Genomic DNA, 20,486 nt, shown 5'->3' with positions numbered 1-20,486 from the left:
TGGCAAACTTAGGTCATTTTTAGGTCATTTCTGATTCTGGCAGTTTTTATACCCGAATTTTACAAGCATTTTGACTTATTTATGGTCATTTCTGGGTTTTGGTGTCTTCATAAGAGTTGTAGCCCTATGTCTAATCTTTCCATGGTATAAATTTCAGGTCATTTGGACTTGTTTTGAGTGAGTTATGGCCAAAAAACTGACTGCTGTTCAAATGGTCAATTTTCAGGTTTGCAAAGTCACTAATCCGGATTTGGTTAATTCTCATGTCACTTTCTGGACAGAATTTAGGTAGGCTTTCTTTATGAAAGTTGGCACATTTTGTGCCTAGTTTCACTTCCAATTGGCCTCATACTAATTGGAGTCACACAATTCCATTTATAGCCTAAAACACATACTGCCCTTAACACATTTTTAAAGCATCAACCAATCACACATTCAACCAACTATATCTTCATGCCCAAACCAAATTTTGCATTTGTATCATACCACAACCATTCATTAGTTTACATGATAGTAACTTTGGGCAGAATATAACCAATTGGCAAAGCACTATTTACACTTCCATTTCACAATATCCAATTCTAAATAATTTTTTCACATAATACTCTTAACCAATACATATAATTTCCATCATCAATTATATATATATATATTCACCACTATTTCATACACATATGCTGCCATTTTTAGTACCATAATTCAACAAACTTTTCATGAATTTAACCACTTCCAATCTTCATCATGAGGCTGCCCAAGTAACACATATACATCAAGTTTTCATTTTAACTTTTCAAACTTACAATTCAAACTATATACATGGTAAATCATTCCTATACATTTAAACACTTAATTCGACACCTCAAAACACCATTTACATGAAGAAATAATTCATTAACCTTGATATTCCATGGCTGCCAAAAATAGTACCTTCCAATAACTCATTAAAACCTCAAAGTTTCTTCATAAATCAACTCACTATAACACCCACACAAACTTTAACAAAGAAAGGATCAGGAAATGAATACTTACCTCTTATGTACTTCCTTCAAACTCCACCAAAACTTTCCTTTCTTGCTCCCAAAATGTTGCCCAAGTTGTATAGAACAACTTTAGTGAAGAAGACTAGAGGATTCATGGTTGGATCATGGATGCATGGGGTTTGGTTATGAGGCGGCCATGGAGGTTTTGGGAAGAACTTAGTTTTGGCCAAGAGAGAGTTTGAGGAAGAAGATGGTTTTGCAGAAGTTAGTGGAAGATGACAGATTTTTAATTGATTTACAAAGTGCTTAGTGGTCCACTAATGTAGGAATAACATTAATTTAATTCAACTTTCAATTATTCAAATTCTTACCCCCTAATTTTCCTTATTTATATATTTCATTTACAATTTCATTTTTCAAGAAGTTTTCCAACTTTAATGTCACTTATTTTTAGTGGAAATTTAGGTCAAAAGGCAACTCAGGGTGTCAATTGATCAAAATGCCCCTATTCGAGTTGTATTCCCGATTTGTTGGTAACACAAATTTTTGTCGGTTTCTCGATTTCTCGTTTTTCTTTGTACTAATTAATTAATTTTTCTTTGACATTTCTAATGTCATTTATACTTCAATAGATGTTTATTTAAGTCTTAAAAATATTTTCTAGGGTTCCCCACGATCCAGGGCTAGTCAACGGTCCTCGCCATAACTTCCCGGTGTGGTCACCCATCGCTACGGTTTTTGGCTCATTTAACTTAGTTACATTTTATTTCTTTTATTTTTCCTTTGTTTTTCTTGTATTTTCCTCTATTGTATTTCATTATTTCATGTCTCCTCACCAATATTTAAGTATAATTCCAGGCATTCTAGTTGTCCGGACAGACACTGGTTATCGAAACAGTAGAACGCACTACCGAATATAAGAGTGTTACAATTCTCCTCCCCTTAAAATAAATTTCATCTCGAAATTTTACCTGGCATCAGTTTCTGAACAACTGTGGGTGCTGTCGTCTCATGTCCTCTTCACGTTTCCAAGTAGCTTCCTGGCCTGAATGATGGTTCCATAGCACTTTAACCAGGGATATCTGTTTGTTCCTTAGCTGTTTCACCTCATATGCTAGAATCTCTATAGGTTCTTCTTCATATGAAGGTCCGGATTTACCTAAATCTCTTCAACTGATAGAACATGAGATAGGTCAGATCTGTACCTCCTTAACATGGACACATGAAAGACACTGTGTATCCTTTCTAACTCTGGAGGTAATGCCAACTGATATGCCAAAGGACCCACTTTTTCCAGAACCTCATATGGTCCAATAAAACAAGGACTCAGTTTCCCCTTTCTGCCAAATCTCATAATCCTCTTCCAAGGAGAAACTTTGAGGAATACCTTATCACCCACTGCATATTCAATATCTCTTCTCTTCAGATCAATATAGGACTTCTGACGGTCTGATGTAGCCTTGAGTCGATCTCTGATCAATCTGATATTTTTCTCTATCTGTTGAACAATTTCTAGACCAATCATCTTTTTTTCACCTACTTCATCCCAACATAGGGGAGTTCTGCACTTTCTGCCATACAAAGCTTCATATGGAGGCATCCCAATGCTTGATTGGTAGCTATTATTATAAGCAAACTCAATCAAAAGCAAGTGTGTATCCCAACTAAATTCAAACTCAATCACACAAGCTTGTAACATATCCTCCAAGATCTGAATTACCCTCTCAGACTGACCATCTGTCTGTGAGTGGAATGCCGTGCTGAAGTTCAATCTAGTTCCTAGGGCTCTCTGAAGACTACCCTAGAATCTAGAAGTGAACCTAGGATCTCTGTCTGATACAATCGATACTGGCACTCCATGCAGTCTTACAATCTTATCTATGTACAATCTAGCCAATCTTTCTAGGCTATAGTCCATCCAGATTGGCAGAGAGTGAGCAGAATTGGTCAGTCTGTCAACTATAACCCATACTGCATCATGACTATTCTGCATCCTCGAAAGTCTCATCATAAAATCCATAGTTATCTATTCCCATTTCCACTCTAGTACTGGCAATGGATGTAATAAACTAGCTGTTACTTGATGTTCTGCCTTCACTTGTTGACAAGTTAGGCATTTGGAAACAAAATTAGCTACATCCCTTTTCATACCCGTCCACCAGTAATGCTCTTTCAGCCCTCTGTACATTTTAGTTCCACCAGGATGCATAGCAAAAGGAGACTCATGTGCTTCCTTCATAATGATCTATCTAAATTCCACATCATAAGGAACTCACATTCTACCCTGATGTAGCAATAAACCATCATCTCTCATAGAAAATTCAGGTTTCTTACCCCGCTGGACTTCTTTCAGTAGCTTCTAATATTTTTTATCATTCTGAGTAGCCATTCTGATATGAACAATCAACACTGGTTGTACATGATATGCAACTACTGTCTGTCCCTCATCATCAATCCCCAAACTGGCGTGCTGTGCTTTCAACTCATGTACCATGGACAAAGGAGAAACTCTGAGACTTGCCATAGTCTTGCGACTTAAAGCATCAGCCACCACATTTACTTTCCCTGGCTGATAGTCTATTAAGCAATCATAGTCTTTAATCAGTTCTAACTATCTCCTTTGACTCAAATTCAATTCCTTCTGGGTGCCCAAGTACTTCAAGCTCTTATGATTTGTGTAGATGTAGCACTTCTCCCCATATAAGTAATGTCTCCAAATTTTCAGAGCAAAAACAATAGCTGCTAGCTCCAAGTCATGTGTTGGGTAGTTCCTTTCATGCAGTTTCAGCTGGCGTGATGCATAATCAATAACATTCTGATCTTGCATCAGTGCACAACCTAACCTATTGTGAGAAGCATCACTATAAACTGTGTATTCCTTACTCGGTGTAAGAAATGTAAGGACTAGAGCTTCAGTTAAACACCTCTTTAACTCATCAAAACTCTACTGGCATTTATCTGTCCACTGAAATTTTACATCTTTTCGAAGCAGCTTGGTCAGTGGAGAAGCTAACATAGAAAACCCTTTCACAAATCGACGGTAATATCAATTTAATTCAACTTTCAATTATTCAAATTCTTACCCCTAATTTTCCTTATTTATATATTTCATTTATAATTTCATTTTTCATGAAGTTTTCCAACTTTGATGTCACTTATTTTTAGTGGACATTTAGGTCAAAAGGCAACTCGGAGTGTCAATTGACCAAAATGCCCCTATTTGAGTTGTATTTCCAATTTTTCGGTAACACCTATATTTGTCGGTTTCTTGATTTCTCATTTTTCTTTGTACTAATGAATTAATTTTTTTTTGACATTTCTAATGTCATTTATACTTCAATAGATGTTTATTTAAGTCTTAAAAATATTTTCCAAGGTTCCCCGCGGTCAAGGGCTAGTCAACGGTCCTTGCCGCAACTTCCCAGTGTGGTCACCCATCGCTACGGTTTTTGGCTCGTTTAATTTAGTTACATTTCATTGCTCTTATTTCTCTTTTGTTTTTCTTGTATTTTCCTCTATTGTATTTCATTATTTCATCTCTCCTCACTAATATTTAAGTATAATTCCAGGCATTCTAGTTGTCTGGACAGACATTGGTCACCGGAACAGTAGAACGCACTACCGAATATAGGAGTATTATAGGCTACCAAAGTCTTAGGCTTCGGATGGCCTTTTAGTCTAGTGCTAACTACAAGTCTGAAGTCTTGGACTACGACTGTTGAACCTAGAAATTTTCTAGATTTTCTTGAGAAATCGCATGCTTTGGCTATTAAAACCATGGTTTTTAGAAGCTAAACATGGGAATTTCTAGAATTCCCAAGTCGAAAACAGCAGATTCAAACTCTCTAAAAGCCATAAACTCATTCCAAAGTTCTAAAACATAAACCAAACCCATATACATATCTCTAAGGCCTAAAAAGACTTCAAATCATGCTTAAATCTCACATATATTAACCAAAAACTCAAATCATAAGTTTTTCCCCAAACCTAATATAACATAAATAGGGATTTTTCTCAATCCATCAAAGAAAACTGGCCATTTAAGGCCCATAGCACTTAAACATAACTAATCTAAAAACAAAACATGTAATTTCAACATAAAATCACAAAACCCTAACCCTAATATGTATAACTTTCTTATTTTCTCTTGAACATGAACTTCACGTGAAATTGAAGTTATAAAAACCTAATTTCTCATCAACATGCTTGGATCTACCTATTAGATCAAGAAGAAAAGAAAGTTACCTCTTTTCTTAGAGCTTAGAGGTGAGAGAACTGAAGGCCCCAAGCTTAAATTTACTCTCCCAAAGTTCCTTATGAAAGAATAAACTTTAAATAAGGGTTTTGTTTGTCATACCAATAAGTTATAGCTACCACTATTTTACCTTGGTGTGTTAGTGATAGTTACTTTTTGATCTAGGTCACCCTATAGTAGTTGTGCCAAGGCTTTTCCTAAGTTGAAGTTCCTTGAGCTTTAGGATATTAAATGGGCCCAATTAGCTATTTAAAGCCCCTAGTCGGCAAAAAGGTGACTTGGGTTATAAGGCATTGGAGCTAAGGTCGTAAAGTACTCATAGAGAGCTTAGGTTACCCATGGTAATTGGTAGAGCTAGTTTTAAAGGACAATAGTCATAGAGATTAGGTCATGAGAATTTTGGGCATGGACTTACCCCGTATAGAGGCCTCGTCGAACCTCTATGGTCATCCACGACCTCCTCATTATGGTGTGGTTGTCTTGGTTATTTCCTTGAACATGTGGCTTGATTTGATTAGGCATATATTTTCTCCTTATATCATAGTCTAATTTGAGCTAAGCTTTAATAGATTGAATTTTTTTACAAGCATTAATAATTAAAAAACTTTTAAGAAGGTTTAGTCTACCATGTTATTTATAAAATGTAATGATATGATGCCATGTTAGGTTACAGATGAACTTATCAATTATCTATATTTATCCTTAAATTATAAATGATATGACATGATATTACTCAATTAGTTTATAGTCACATGACAGACTAGATCTACATAAAAATTTTTATTAATGATTTGTTTTCCATAGCAATGGGATTACTTTAAAAATTTATATGCTTACAAGCAAATTGTCATGTCTTACACATGGCTTTCAATAATTCTTTGCTATGTATTACATGAAAAGATTCAAGGAGAAGGAAGAAAAAGCTCACAAGTAAATTGAGTAGATAGGATCCGATAGTGAAATTCACTTAAGGATAGATATAAGTAGTTGTGAGTAGTTGTAACAGCTAGAAATAATCAGCTGGAAGTAGTTAGAAGTAGCTATAGCTAGCTGAAGGTAGTTGTAGTAATTGTACTAAGTTATTGTCAATTTCCAAATCTAAATACTATAAGTAAGGAGATTTTCTATAAAGATTCATTCTAGAATTTTCCAAAAATAAAGATTACTCCTTTCTCTTCCTAAATTCTCTCTCTTTCTTCCTGAATTCCCTCATTTCCTCCTAATTTCTCCTTTTTATTCTTCTTTCTTTTTCGTAATTACCATATTAGGGTATAAAACCCTAACATTTTGTATTAGAGAAAGGTTTTTAATGGAAACACTATGATTTTTGATTGATTAGAGTTGAAATGATGGTCAGAACTATGGTCATTAGTTTTAAAGCTGTTAAGTGAGCAAAGCTTGAAGAGTAATTAAGAATTCTCAAAGAAGACTCTAGGAAAACTACCACAAATCTTAATGGAGGGATTCAGGACTTGAAGCAAGGATTGAGAGGGAATATGTAACACTCTAGGCAAATCCCACATCGGCAAAACACGGGAGAGATACTGGGTTTATAAGTTGATGGTTCGTAACTCCTAGTGACGCGTTTTAAAACGTGAGGGTTTCGGCCCAGAGCGGATAATATCACTAGTGGGCCGGGCCATTACATTTGTGGTATCAGAGCCGCTCCGCGTGCAACCTTGAGCGATGGTGGGGCAAACCTCAGCGAGGACGCTGAGTCCCATAAGGGGGGTGGATTGTAACACTGGAGAGAGTAATGACTGAATTAGCTGAAGCTTATTTTCTCACTAGTCTTATTAGAGGATTGAAGAATGATATATGACCTATGGTGAGAATGCTTAGGTTAACAACCTTTTTTCAAGCCTTTGAAACAACAAGATCACGAGACCAACTGGTAGACAATACTAAAAGAACTAAGTTTGCTGCTACAAGGCCTTATTCCTCAACATATATACCTTTTTCTAGAACTTTCACTAAATTTCATCCTTCTAAAACATCTTCATTGTTTCATAGCTACCCTTATCCACCTAAACTAGGAAATTTAGATAGTAATTTCCCTTAGAAATCACCAAATATAATTCCTAACTCCTACCTATCTCTCAGTTGAACATCAGTAAATTAATCAACATCCAAAATTTTCTTTTAATAAACCTACAAACCAAGCTAATGAACAACATAGGCCTATGTCTTACCCCTATTATAATGTGTGGAAAAGTATTTTCCTAGCCATCAATGCAAGCAAAACACCATGATGGCTATGTAAGGAAGTAAGCAAGAGGAAGAGGGATTTAAAGAGGTTTGGCATGATTTATTAGAGAAAGTAGAGGAAATAGAGAGACACTAGAGGTCACTTCACCAATGCATGCTTTGGTGGGAACCAAGGTTCTGATATTATAAAAATAATGGAAGTACATAAAAGTAGGCAGCTTGTAATATTAATGGATAGTGGAAGCACTAATAGTTTCTTGGATAGAAAAAGTAGCTAAAGATTGAAAATAGCATTAATGCAAATGCCTTCTTCTACCATTAATGAAACTGATGAAAGAAAAATATCATGTGGCTATATGCACTAGGTTTTGGATGGAAAATTCACTCTCACGAATTCCATTTTGACCTAAGGGTCTTGAAATTATATAGTTTTGATATGATTCTATGAGTCGATTGGTTAAGATACTTTAATCCAATTCTTTATTACTTTCAATCTTCAAAGATATCTTTTAAATAGTTAGGCCAACTAGTTATTTTGCAAGAAATGGAAGTATGTTCTTTTCAATAAATTGCTTTGTCATGTGAGTATTTCTAGGAATCGATGAATAAATTTGACGGTGCTTCCCCATCTTCAATCTTCTATATTTGCATTTCATCCTTGTAGCAAGAAGATTTGGCTCTCCTTTAATTCATAATCCTGATGCTTTTGACCTGTAGCATTTTACTTGAGAAATATCAATAGATTTTTTCGAGAACCTGCCTTATTACCTCAATTCATAAGCTATAACTGCTTTGTTAACCTACTACTTCCATCTTAGCCAATTAATATCATACCATACAAGTATCCTCTCTTTCAAAAAGCGGAGATTGAGAAGTTAGCTTCTAAGATGTTAGCATCTTTTGTAGTTCAGCCTAGCAAGATTGCTTACTCTTCTCCAATCTTTTTGGTTAACAAAAAGAATGGTTCTTGGAGATTCTATATTGACCACAAAAAGCTCAATGACCATACTATAAAGAAGAAGTTTCCAATTCTCATTATTGATGACTTATTGGATGAGTTACAAGGGGTTCAAGTTTTCTCTTAAATATGTAAGAAAGCATGTTGTCATCATATTATAACCATATATTCCAAAGGCAACATTCAAAATGAAACATGGCCATTATGAGTCCATAATGATGCCATTTGGCATCTTTGATGCACTGCTACATTTTATGCTTTAATGAACCACAATTTCCAACCATTTTTTAGAAGATTTTTTCTAACCTTTTTCATGATAATTTTGTATACAATCCTCACTTTCACAGTCATTTATAGTACTTGAAGAGTACTTTTTAGGTTCTACAAGAATGACAATTGTTTGTTAAGAAATCCAAGTGTTCATTTGGCTAATCAAAGATTATATTTATGACATTTCAGTTTTTATTAAGGTGGTGTAGCAATATATCTAAAGAAAGTTCAAGCAATGGTGGAATGGACTACACTTGTTTCAATCAAGGGACTATGAAGTTTCCTTAGACTAACAAGTTATAGAAAATTCATTCAATGCTATAGGGGTGATATCTAAGCCTTTGACTAAGTTACTGAAGAAGGACATTTTTCAATGGAATGAGGTCACACAGTAGGCATTTAATACTTGTTAGAGTGATTATGTCTAAGGCACCTATCTTAGCCCTTCCAAACTTTTCCCAACCATTTACCATTGAGACTGTGTAAGCATAAAGAATAAATAAAATGGGGAGAAATTGCGGGAGAACTCTATTTTTCTACTGTAATTTTTCAATAATACAAAATATATAAACATTAGTACATGAAATTAAGTTTTACAAGAAAAGCCCCTTGAACTGAAATCAGCTATACCAACCCATACTTTAGTACATTACAAAATAATCATTAGTAAAAAACTTAAGGACTAAGTAATAGCAAAAGTGTCACTTCCATTAATACTCACCCTTAGTGCTTTTACTAGAAACAAGAAGAGTCTTCCTCAATGTTTCAAACCTTGCTTGGACAAGGGCTTGGTCAAAATATCAGCTCGTTGGACTTCGAACAACAATGAACCAACTTCATTTCTTCTTCTTTCTCAGCTTCTCTTATGAAATGATACTTAATCTTTATATGTTTAATTCTTCCATGGAAAATAGGATTTGCAATAGCCATAATAGATTGATTGTCACAATAAATGGTTGTAGCTTCTTCTTGCATCTGATGTAAATCATTGAGAATTTATGTCAACCATATCGCCTAATTAATAGCAATTGCAGCTGATATATACTTAGCTTCAACTGTTGATTGAGCCATAACATTTACTTTTTTGAACTCCAATTAATAACAGTTGAAACAATGGTGAATGCATACTCAGATGTGGCTTTTATGTCATCTATTGAAGGCCCCAATCACTATTGGCACAGCCCATAAACTTCACTTTAGAATTTCTTTTAAACTAAACTCCAAGATCAGTTGTTCCTCTCACATACCTTAACACCGTTTTTGTTACTTTAAAATGAATTTCATTTAAAAGCTTGCATGAACCTAGACAATAGGCTTGTAACAAATATAATGTCAGGTCTTATAGTTTATAGATATAGCAAACATCCAATTAAACTTCTATAAATTCCAGCATCCACCTTATCAGACCCATCTTTGTTGCTCAGTTTTTCATTCTGAGCTAAAGGAATATCAACTTCGTTACAATTCTCGATGTCAAATTTCCTCAAAATCTCCTTAGCATATTTCCCTTGATTTATAAAAGTTCTTTCCTCAAATTGATGAACTTCCATTCGAAGGAACACAAACATCTTTCCAAGATCAGTCATCTCAAACTCATTCTACATTTCTTTCCTAAGTTCTTTCACAAATGAGATTTTGCCACCAGCAATTAGAGGAACATCCATATAAAATGAAACTATTAGTAAATCACCATTAACACTCTTCAAATATAATGTAGACTTACTAATGCTTCTTTTGAAACTCATGATCAATAAATACATATCTATTCTGGTGTGCGAAGCTCTAGGAGCCTGTTTTAGGCCATACAAGGCCTTCTTGGGCACATAAAACTTGTCTTCATTTCCTTAAACTATAAAACTAAGTGGTTGTTATTACAAATATTTGCTCTTGCAAATAACCATTCAAAAAGGCTAATTTGACATCAAGCTAAAAAATTTCCCAATTTTTGGTATTAGAGCCACCTCATTTTACTTTTAGGAACAATATTGTGCTAGATTATTTAGTTAAAATTATAAGAAATTCCATCATTCAAATTGTAGGTTGGACTTGGTAGGTTGGACTTGTGTAGTGAGAATTTTAAAAATTTTGATTTTAGCCTAGGTTGCATGCATCTCATACATAAACCATTTTATGCTATTTGAGTCAAAACAATAAAGTTGCATCCCATGCAACTACCACAAGTCATAATGCTCATTTCGCTAATTTAGGAAACATAAAAGAAGACCCTAAACAAATTAGGGATCTTACCAAAAGGGGCGCAGAATCACTATTCTACCTCTTTTTTTAAGGAGGCCTGGTTCCTTACATTAATCCTCTTGTCTGTCCATACGAACCAATGATCAAGTCCTTTGAACACTTAAACCACAAACCTTGATGAACCCTTTCTTCATGTCAATCATATGGTACAATGGGGTTTTAGGTTAAATTTGTTTTACTTTGGTAATTTAAAGAAACAATTTCTTCATATGTTAATTCAAAAGTAATAACTACTAATGTCTCTTGAATTAGTTTAAGAAACAAAAGCTTAAGGTGCTTCAATGGAGGTTGAGAAAGTTTTAAGAAGAAAAAGAAGAATACTATAAGTTTCTACCAAACTTGCATGTGGATTTCCCTTTATATAGTATAGGGATTTCCATATCCCTAAACTTTAAGGAATTCACTCCATCTTAGGGATTCTAAATCCCTAAACTTTGTTAGGGTAGAAGGAATCTATTCTTTTTAGGAGACAGGAATGACACTCTTGTCCCACAATTATATTCTTGTCTCCCACTAACATTATCTCAAGTCATCTCATGTTAAGAGACATTAAAACCCATGAAACATCTTCTTTCTCTCAATGATATGCCCTATGCAACTTTTGCCTTGGGTTTGGCATACCCCATGTTGCTGCTACACATCCAACACAACCTTTGTATTGGGATGGAACATGCCCCACGTTGCATCTCATGCAACTTTCGGCCAGCATTATTTTTCTTCCTTTGAACCTAATTCTTTGAATCTAGTTTCAAGTCAGGCTAAGGACTTTTATAATCTTGTTGTAAAACTAAATTTATTAATTTAATTAATTAATCAAACCATTCAATTAACCAATTACATTAATCAAGCCTTGATAATTTTGTTCTTATTGTGTGTGACTTCATGGGTTCATAACTAATTGGCAATGAGAATGTTATTAACTCTTTAATATTAATGAAACTCCTTCCATACCTAGGCTAAAATTCCCTTTCCACCCTTGGTTCTTATAAACCATAGTTGACACCTAGTAGTGTTATGACTACTCAACTAGTGATGAATTAAAACATCCCTTTCTTAGAACCTTGTTCATACATACCATGCACTAAGATATCTCCATTACAAAGTCTTGACTCAAGCTACGGTCACAGTTCATGTCAGACTCTAATTGCTTTAAATCATATGTCCTCATCTTGTTTCAAATTCTTGATTAATGAGACTTTTTCATTAGAAACTCTTTTATAATTAAGTCTACTTGTCCTGGCTAGGAACTTTATTCATTAAGAATGATATAGATAGCATAGGAATTTATCCCTATTTACTTAGGATAATGGATCCCACATTGATTGAATACCTATATCCATTTACAACTAGTCAGAGCCAATACATGCTAGTACACCCATACATAATACAAGTATGTAAGTGGTATCAAACTTAAACCACCTATATATGAGATAACCATGTCATCTCATGCTAAGGGACTGTATGCACTATTATAATCTAGATGACAACATATTGATAAGTGTAAACTCCATGTATATGTCATCTATACACCACTGGTTGAACCTACTTATCTTACAAGTGTCGATTGTGTTTGTCCCAACATCATAATGTCAAATGGCATAAGACTCGTCGTTCCACTTTCATTTGTATCTCATACTAATCCGTGAAAACAAACAGAGGTGACAATTTAGCCGGATAAATCATACTCAATGAAGTATCATTAACTGTGAACCAATATTCATGGTGCTTAAGCCAGATTATTCCATCACTCATATTATTAACACCTTAAAAATGAAATATCTAACAAGCTACTAAAGGATCTTTTCATATAAAGTTAAACAATTTAAATTAAATGAAAATTATATTGCCATAAAAGGGAATAAATATTTACAAGATACAATTACATGTCATGCTCTAGAACATATTACTAATAATTTTTCTAAGTTGCGAAAGCAATAAGAAGCCTTATAGTGTCATATCTTGCTAATGGTGCAAAGGTGTCTGTGAAATCCACTCCATATTGTTGTGAGTAACCCTTGATAACCAGTCCTACTTTGAATTTATTGATTGAACCATCTGAATTCAACTTGTTTTATAAACCCACTTCACTCTAATTACTTTCTTGTTGGTAGGCTTGTCAACCAGCTGCTAAGTTTCATTTTTATGAATCATTTTTAGCTCCTCCTTCACTAAAGCTCTCCAATTTGAAGACTTTGCAGTCTCTTCATAACCCTTCACATTGCTGCCATATCCAAGAAACACTCTAATTTCAACCTTGTGATCATCCTTACTCCTCTTAACATCAAGAGCAAGTGTATAACAAATGCATCAACACTTTTAGATGACCAATTGAAGGTTTATTCCCAAACCTTGCTTCGAATGGAGTTTTACCTTTTAAGGCTCTTATGGGTAATAAATTTAGCAAATATACAACAATGTTAACTTCTTCAGCCTAAAACTTCTTCAATATATCTTTCTAAAAAAATAAAGACACCTTGCCATTTCTATAACTATTTTATTCTTTCTCTCACTCACCCCGTTTTGTTGAGGAATATAACTAACAGTGAGCTTATGTTGAATCGCAACTTCTTCACAGTACTTGTCAAACCTCTTAGAAGTATCATTCAGTTTCATTATTAGACCTTAAAGTCTTTTTTTACAATCCTATTAAGTCTCCACCATAGCTTTGAATTTCTGAAATGCACCAAAAACTTTTGACTTCTGTTTTAAAAAATAAACCCAATACATTCTAGAAAAATCATCAATGAAGAGAATGAAATATTTGCTCCCACTTAAGGATGGAGTATTCATTGGTGAATGCATATTGGTGTAGATGAGTTGCAGCTTCTGAGATGCTCTCCAAGCCATATTCATTAGAAATGGAAATTTTTTTTGCTTCCCCAATTGACATACTTCCCACACCCTTAGTATCACATACCATAGGCATATTTTTAACCAACTCCTTGCTTTGCATATATTTGAGTGAAGAGTAATTAAAATGACCCATATGCCACAATGAAGAATCTTCAACATAACTAGGAAAGACATGAATTTCAGTTTGCTTGCACTCAATAGGAAAGCTTTTGCTCTTCATTTTGACAGCAAATAACTCACAACCAGACTTATCAAATACAATGCAGGACATATTCTCAAAATGTAAACCATAATTTCTTTTTGACATCTGACATACACTCAACAAGATTTACTAGCCTTTTTTGGCAGAATCTGTTCGATTGTTTACAAATTATCCTGGCTTTCATTTCAACCTATCACCCACAAATATATCAACAAATTGAAAGGCTTAACCAATGCTTAGAGGGCTATCTTCGATATTTATGGTTCACTTGCAGCCTTCTTCTTGGTCAAAGTGGATTACTCTAACTAAATGGTGGTATAATGCTTCTTATCATACTACTATAAAAATGTCTCCTTTCAAGGCTCTGTCATTCTTCCTATAGTTTTAGGTGAAATGCTAATAGTTGCAACTGTCGGAGATTTTCTTCAGCAAAGGCAACATCTCAATCACTTGTTCAAGGAACATCTTCAGGTAGCAATCAAATAAGGGCAGGTCTAAACTTCGTGTGAAGTGGAAGCCAATCAGCAAAATTTTATGGACTTTTTCAGTTCATTGCTAACATTGGAGCTATAGCATACAAGTTGCAATTACCTATTTCTTCTTCCATCCAATCATATTTTCCCTGTTTCTATGCTTAAAAAAAATAATAACTAGGAGAAATCCCTTGTCTCAATTGCCTCTGATGCAAGAGGATACTTTTATGGTAGCACCAGAAAAGTTTATGAGTGCAAGAGTAGCTTTTAGAGGGAATCAACAAGTGTTGCAAGGTCTCATTGAATGGATCAACCTGCCTATTGAGGATGCCACATGGGAGGATTAGACCTTTGTACTTGCTCAATTTATAGATTTTGCACCATCTTGGGGACAAAATGGTGCTACTTGGGAGGTATTATTATGCAGTACAGGAAAGGATTCAAGAAGTAAGAAGCTAAAGAATAAGTTGAATGAACTGAGAGTGAAATGCACTTTTGGATAGTTAGAGGTAGTTGAAAGTAGAAAGTAGTATAGCAAGTAGTTAGAATCAGTTATAGCTAGCTGGAGGTAGTTATAGTAACTGTTAGTCTGTTACCAGAGATTTTTTGCAATGATTTGTTCCAGAATTTTCTAGAAATAAAAATTGCTTCTTTCACTCCCTAAATTCTATCTCTTTCTTCCTGAATTGCCTCCCTTTCCTCTGAATTTCTCGCCTTTCTTCTTTCTTATATGTAACTGATAACAAATCAGATACGCCTTTTTTCTTTCCTACCATGTGCCTAGGGAGCAAAATCAGGTAGCTGATGGTCTTGCTAAGCAAGGTGTAAATAGAGGCACTGCATTTGTTGCTTGGTTTATAATATTGGTCTGTGTTATGCTTTGCCGTCGTAGGTGGATTCTGAACTACTCTGTTTTCGATTGTGATGGATGGGTCTTAGGCTCCAACTATGGGTGGTTTGCTTTCCGAATTTGGAATTGATCGAATTCTGCCGTTGCATTGTTCCCATGTTGACTGGTTCTCTGGATGGGTTGTCTATGTTTTTTTGGAATTAATAAATTTTAATAGCTGTCTTTGCTCACTGAGTTTTGATATGCTAGGTTTTAATTACAATATTGCCGGCAGCTTTCAAGGTTTATCTTTTTTTTTAGGCTGTTGTTCTTTGTAGCTTTCCTTGTTTTATTGGTTTTCCTTTTCCTGGTTTTAATTGGTTTTCTTTTCGAATTTTTCTGTAATCTTGCCAAGTTTTTTCACTTAACCTAAATCACTTTAGGTTAGCTCTTCAGTAGAGGTCCATCAGCTGAGATCCAGTGGAGTTATTTATGCTAAGTTTTTCTTGACTTTTATCAATAAAATATCTTACTTATAAAAGAAAAAACTGCTTGTTAGTGTCTGAAACCTAGCATTTTTTTACATTATGTATAACTGAATTTAAATGTATTAATTTTGATTTCTTTTACTGATGGTAATTCGTAGAAGAAAAATAATTTTCTTACCTATCAATAAATAATGTTTCTAATTTTGTTTATTACAAGAAGTCAATGCAGAAAAAGTCTGTGTTATGTATCCCAAAATAATAAACCATACAGGAATCTATACTTCCCTTCAAGTTCCTGTATGTTCTCCAATGTTGGAATATGAATTGAAGAAGGATCCATTTGTGGCTTCCCAGAAAGATGATATGCATATCAATTATTGGGAAGTTTTGACCAACATTACAAACAAGATTCAATGCAGGAATATGATTTATGAACAGTGTTTAAGAATAAAAATCCTTTAGATGTGACTTTCTTTATTTCTTTCAGGTTTATACAGAAGATTATGGCACTTGTAGATGCTATGATTCCAGCACTGATAGACCAACTTTCCACAGCTCTTAATGCTCAAAATGGATGTGAGTTTGAAGAAGAGTTTCAGGTGATGATGGCGATTCTTCATGGTATAGAGGCCTTACTTGGGGATACTGAAGGCCGCAGTCTGGAAATTGTCCGGGAAACCTTGACTAAATTCAGAGTTCTGATGTATGAAGCAGATGATATATTGACGGACTACCGACTCAGACAAGAATATCAGAAAAATGGACAACCCTTCTTCAAATCATTTCCTCAGAAATTCTTTTTCCGCCTTCAAACTGGAAAGAAAATACGGGATATTATTATAAGAATGAAGGAGATAGATGAAACTCTGGTCAAGCATTTGAAAGTACATGGTGGAAGCACCCATGAAGAAGTTCACACGGACCAGCATATTGAAACCTCATCATCCCAGTCAGATGATATAGTTGGACTTCAAATGGATGTTAAGAAGATAAAAGATTGGATTTTTTGCCCCGATTACAAGCTTCAAAAGATTGGCATTGTGGGGATGGGAGGCTTGGGGAAAACCACTATTGCCAAGGAAATTTTTAATGATAATGATGTTTGTCAGCATTTCCAGAAGAGGATTTGGGTGTCAATTTCTCAGAGATTTATAGTGGAGGAGATCTTGAGGAGCATCCTGCAACAATCAGGAGAACAAATTGCAAAGCAATCATTAGAAAAACCTCGTCAGATGCTACAAATTATTATTTCACTGTTAAGAGCCAAGACCTGTCTGATTATTTTGGATGATATGTGGGAGACAGGTCTCAAATGGTGGATGAATTTTTTCTCTGTATTGCCGGATTATGCTTGTAAGGGGAGTTGCATTATTATCACGACCAGAGACAAAGATGTCGCATCTGCTATTGAAGTTGACAAAATTCATCAACCCAATGTTCTTAATAAAAGTGAAAGCTGGTTATTGTTCTCCAAGCATGCATTTTCCAGGAAAAAAGAGGACAGTGTTCCTATTGAAAATTTTGAAAAATTGGGTAAGGAAATCGTGGATAAATGTGAGGGACATCCTCTGGCAATCAAGACTATAGGAGCCTCACTTGGATCGACAGATTCTCTTGATGAGTGGAAGAAAATTTGCAAAAAATTTTCAGTCCCGAGCATCACGGAAGAAAACTGTGTCGTTATGACTTCTTTGCAACTGAGTTATAAGGCACTCCCACCACATTTAAGGCAATGTCTACTATGTTTCTCCATTTTTCCTGAAGACTTTGAGATACCAGCTCAGAAGCTAGTCCATTGGTGGGTTGGAGATGGTCTTATCCAAGGCATCAAATCAAAAAATCCAACGGAGTTGGCCTTTGAGCATTTATCGCAACTGGTCAGCAGATGTCTAGTTGAAGCTGTGGAGAGGCGAGGCTTTGATGGAAGAGTCAACAAATGCAAAATGCATGATCTGGTGCGAGACTTGACCCTTATGATGGCACAAGAGGAGAAACTTTCCACCTTTGATAGCAAGGGCATACAAAAATTAAATGAATATTCTCCATGGTTAGGATTCACGAGCGAAATGGATGCGCAATCATTAAACAGAAATACAAAGCTCAGAGCATTGCTGCAGGTGACTGGCAGCCAACCTCCCATGAATTTGGTTTCACTCCACTCACTCAGGGCACTTGACTTGTCAGACAATAAGTTCGACAAAATCACTTTAAATAGACTCTTGAGTTGGATTAGTTCTCTCAAACGCCTTGCATATCTAAATCTAAGTAGAGCCGAGGGCCTTGAAGAATTGCCGGATTCCATTTGCAAACTCCAGAACCTCCAGCTCTTAGTTTTAATTGGATGCCATAAGCTATCCAAAATAAGCCCTTCAGTCACTTTTTTGAAGAGTCTGGTAGTCTTGGACTTAAGCTCTTGCCAATTGCTTCCATACCTGCCTCGTGGACTAGGCAGGCTGTCCCAGCTTCAACAAATATCTGGACTGAAACTGATTCGTCAGGCAAACAGAAGAAGTTGTCAACTTCTTGAGCTTGAAGGCCTAACCGAGTTAAGAGTATTGCGAATGAGTTTGAGCAATAACAGTGAAATAACAGAGAAGGAATGTGGTGTCCTGTCAAAACTCAAGAAACTCAAGCTTTTAGCCATTGATTTTGACTCTGAAGGGATGGAAGGTACAACAATGCAAAAGATGCTAGATCCACTTTTACCTCCGCCTCACCTTAAGAAGCTGTATCTTAGGGCTTACAATCATGAAAAATTGCCAAGATGGGTTAGTCCTGAGATGCTTCCTAATTTAGAATATCTTTGCATAGAGGAAGGACGCCTGGTCGACATTTGCTTAAGTGAAACGACTTGGAAGTTGGAGGGTTTGTGTTTGAGGTTGTTGCCACACCTAAAGATGGACTGGAGCAAGTTGAGAGATGCGATGCCTTTATTATGCTATGCAGAGGTTAGCTTCTGTAACCAAGTAGTCAATTTCCCTCTTCCTACTGGGGTCTGGAGGCGGAATCAACAATGATGAATTATTCATTCAAGGCAAAGGATGGAAGGTGATTGTAATATGATGGTATTGCATGAAATTTATACTTGTTGATTGTAATGTTGATAATTTTGCTGAATGTCTTTATATTACTTGTTACAATTATAACATATATACATGGCAGTGATGTAAAATTATGTTCAGTTTGGTGTTTGTCAAAAGTTGTAAGTCATAATATCTTAGTAACTCAAACTCAACATTTACGACCACAAATTTGTGAAGTTCTCTCAATAAATGCGGCTCTATGCGAAGGATGTGTAGAATGAAAGCGTAGGGAAGCTAGTCAGCACTCATTTTAAGAGTTTTCTTGTAGATTGACCTAGCGATAGCAGAGTGCAGGGAAAGGAAAATATAGGACTGCACAAAGTAAGGAATTAAAAAGGAGCCTTTATATAGCTTTTAACGAAGATAGAAATGTTGGGAATTTTTTATGAGCCCAAAAATAAATATCACAGGAAAAAAATAGGAGACTCAAAAATTTACATGGTTTGGCCTATTTTTTTTCTATGTCCAAGGGTAGCAATAAACTCTCTTCACAGAAAAATTCTTGCTTAGGCCCAGTCTATAATGGACCCAAGACATAAACATCCCACCATGATCTTATGTCTTGGGTTTGGTGAATCAGGTCTAGACAAGAAAAATCCCTTTTCACTATATGAGAACAATAAAACATACAAAAATTGTAATATCGTTTAAATCATCCGCATTGAATCAATTATTCTCTAGATACCTAAAGAAAAATTCCAAGAGTAAATTTGGCTCTAAAAAGCATAGCTCTTTCTTTTTGAGTTACCTCTCACTATTGCCCAAAAGGAATTCAACTCCCCCTATTTATATGCAAAGAGAGGAGATTTGTTGCTATCATTTTCTCCTTAATTTAATCCAATATTTGATTCTTTTCCTTTTCATTTCCTATTAATATTGGTATACTCATATCAATGCCACTTATTTTGGCTCTTTCATTTTTTGTTTAATACAAACAATTCTCCACTTTGAAAAAAAAAAAAGAAGAGCACACACACACACACTCACAGAGACGATTCTCCACCGCAAATAAACTTTCTTCCTTCAACTAACAATTCTCTACGTTGAAAAAAAATAAAAATAAAAACACACACACACACAAGCTTTTCATTTGCCTCTTCGCAAATGAAAATTTCTTGCTTCAACTACACAGCATCACCACCAATACCATAGAACACTCTCTACCATCTTCCTCCACCTTTTTTTTTTTTGTTACCTTTGGATAATCTCTTTAAATATGCCTAAATTCTTTGCATCGATAGCTTTAAGTATCATCTCTAATTTTTTATTTACGTCTCTTTTGAGATCCATTGTCAAAGGATTGTCCTCGATGGCTCATATCATGAGTAAGGAATACCTCACTATCACCTCAGACAATTGCATTTTGCTTGCTTTGAATTTCATAAGACATTAGAGTTTCTTGTGCATGCTCCATCTTCAAGGTATATTTTCCACCAGAAAATATTCTAAAAAGTTCTTATATGAGTTAGGAAGTGAGATAAGAAGCAATAATGCCCTAAGTCCTTTCTCAATCTTTATATCAACTTTTGCTTATTGATTTAAAATTCTATTGGACTCGTTCAAATGCTCCATCAAATTGCCACCATTTGCCTCCTTAGCTGGTATAATGTCTGCTTTAAATGCAACTGGTT

The 20,486-nt window shown here is 35.1% G+C and overlaps 1 protein-coding gene across 1 annotated transcript; it reads left to right on the top strand.

The window, feature by feature from the left end:
* The first annotated feature begins 201 nt into the window (after nt 1-201).
* LOC110671616 (disease resistance RPP13-like protein 4) lies at nt 202-18,953 on the top strand. Its single transcript, XM_021834123.2, has 2 exons — nt 202-226; nt 16,260-18,953. Exon 2 carries the CDS (start codon nt 16,276-16,278, stop codon nt 18,787-18,789), a length of 2,514 nt encoding a protein of 837 aa, XP_021689815.2. The 5' UTR covers nt 202-226; nt 16,260-16,275; the 3' UTR covers nt 18,790-18,953.
* Nucleotides 18,954-20,486: the final 1,533 nt, after the last annotated feature.

This window comes from Hevea brasiliensis, chromosome 1, assembly GCF_030052815.1.
Source record: "Hevea brasiliensis isolate MT/VB/25A 57/8 chromosome 1, ASM3005281v1, whole genome shotgun sequence".
NCBI lineage: Eukaryota > Viridiplantae > Streptophyta > Magnoliopsida > Malpighiales > Euphorbiaceae > Hevea > Hevea brasiliensis.
The sequence above is the reverse complement of the archived record's forward strand: the minus strand, read 5'-3'. Positions and strand labels throughout refer to the sequence as shown.

What these genes read in the sequence shown, in the direction of transcription:
- LOC110671616 (XM_021834123.2), top strand. Translation starts at nt 16,276, where the DNA reads ATGGCACTTGTAGATGCTATGATTCCAGCACTGATAGACCAACTTTCC.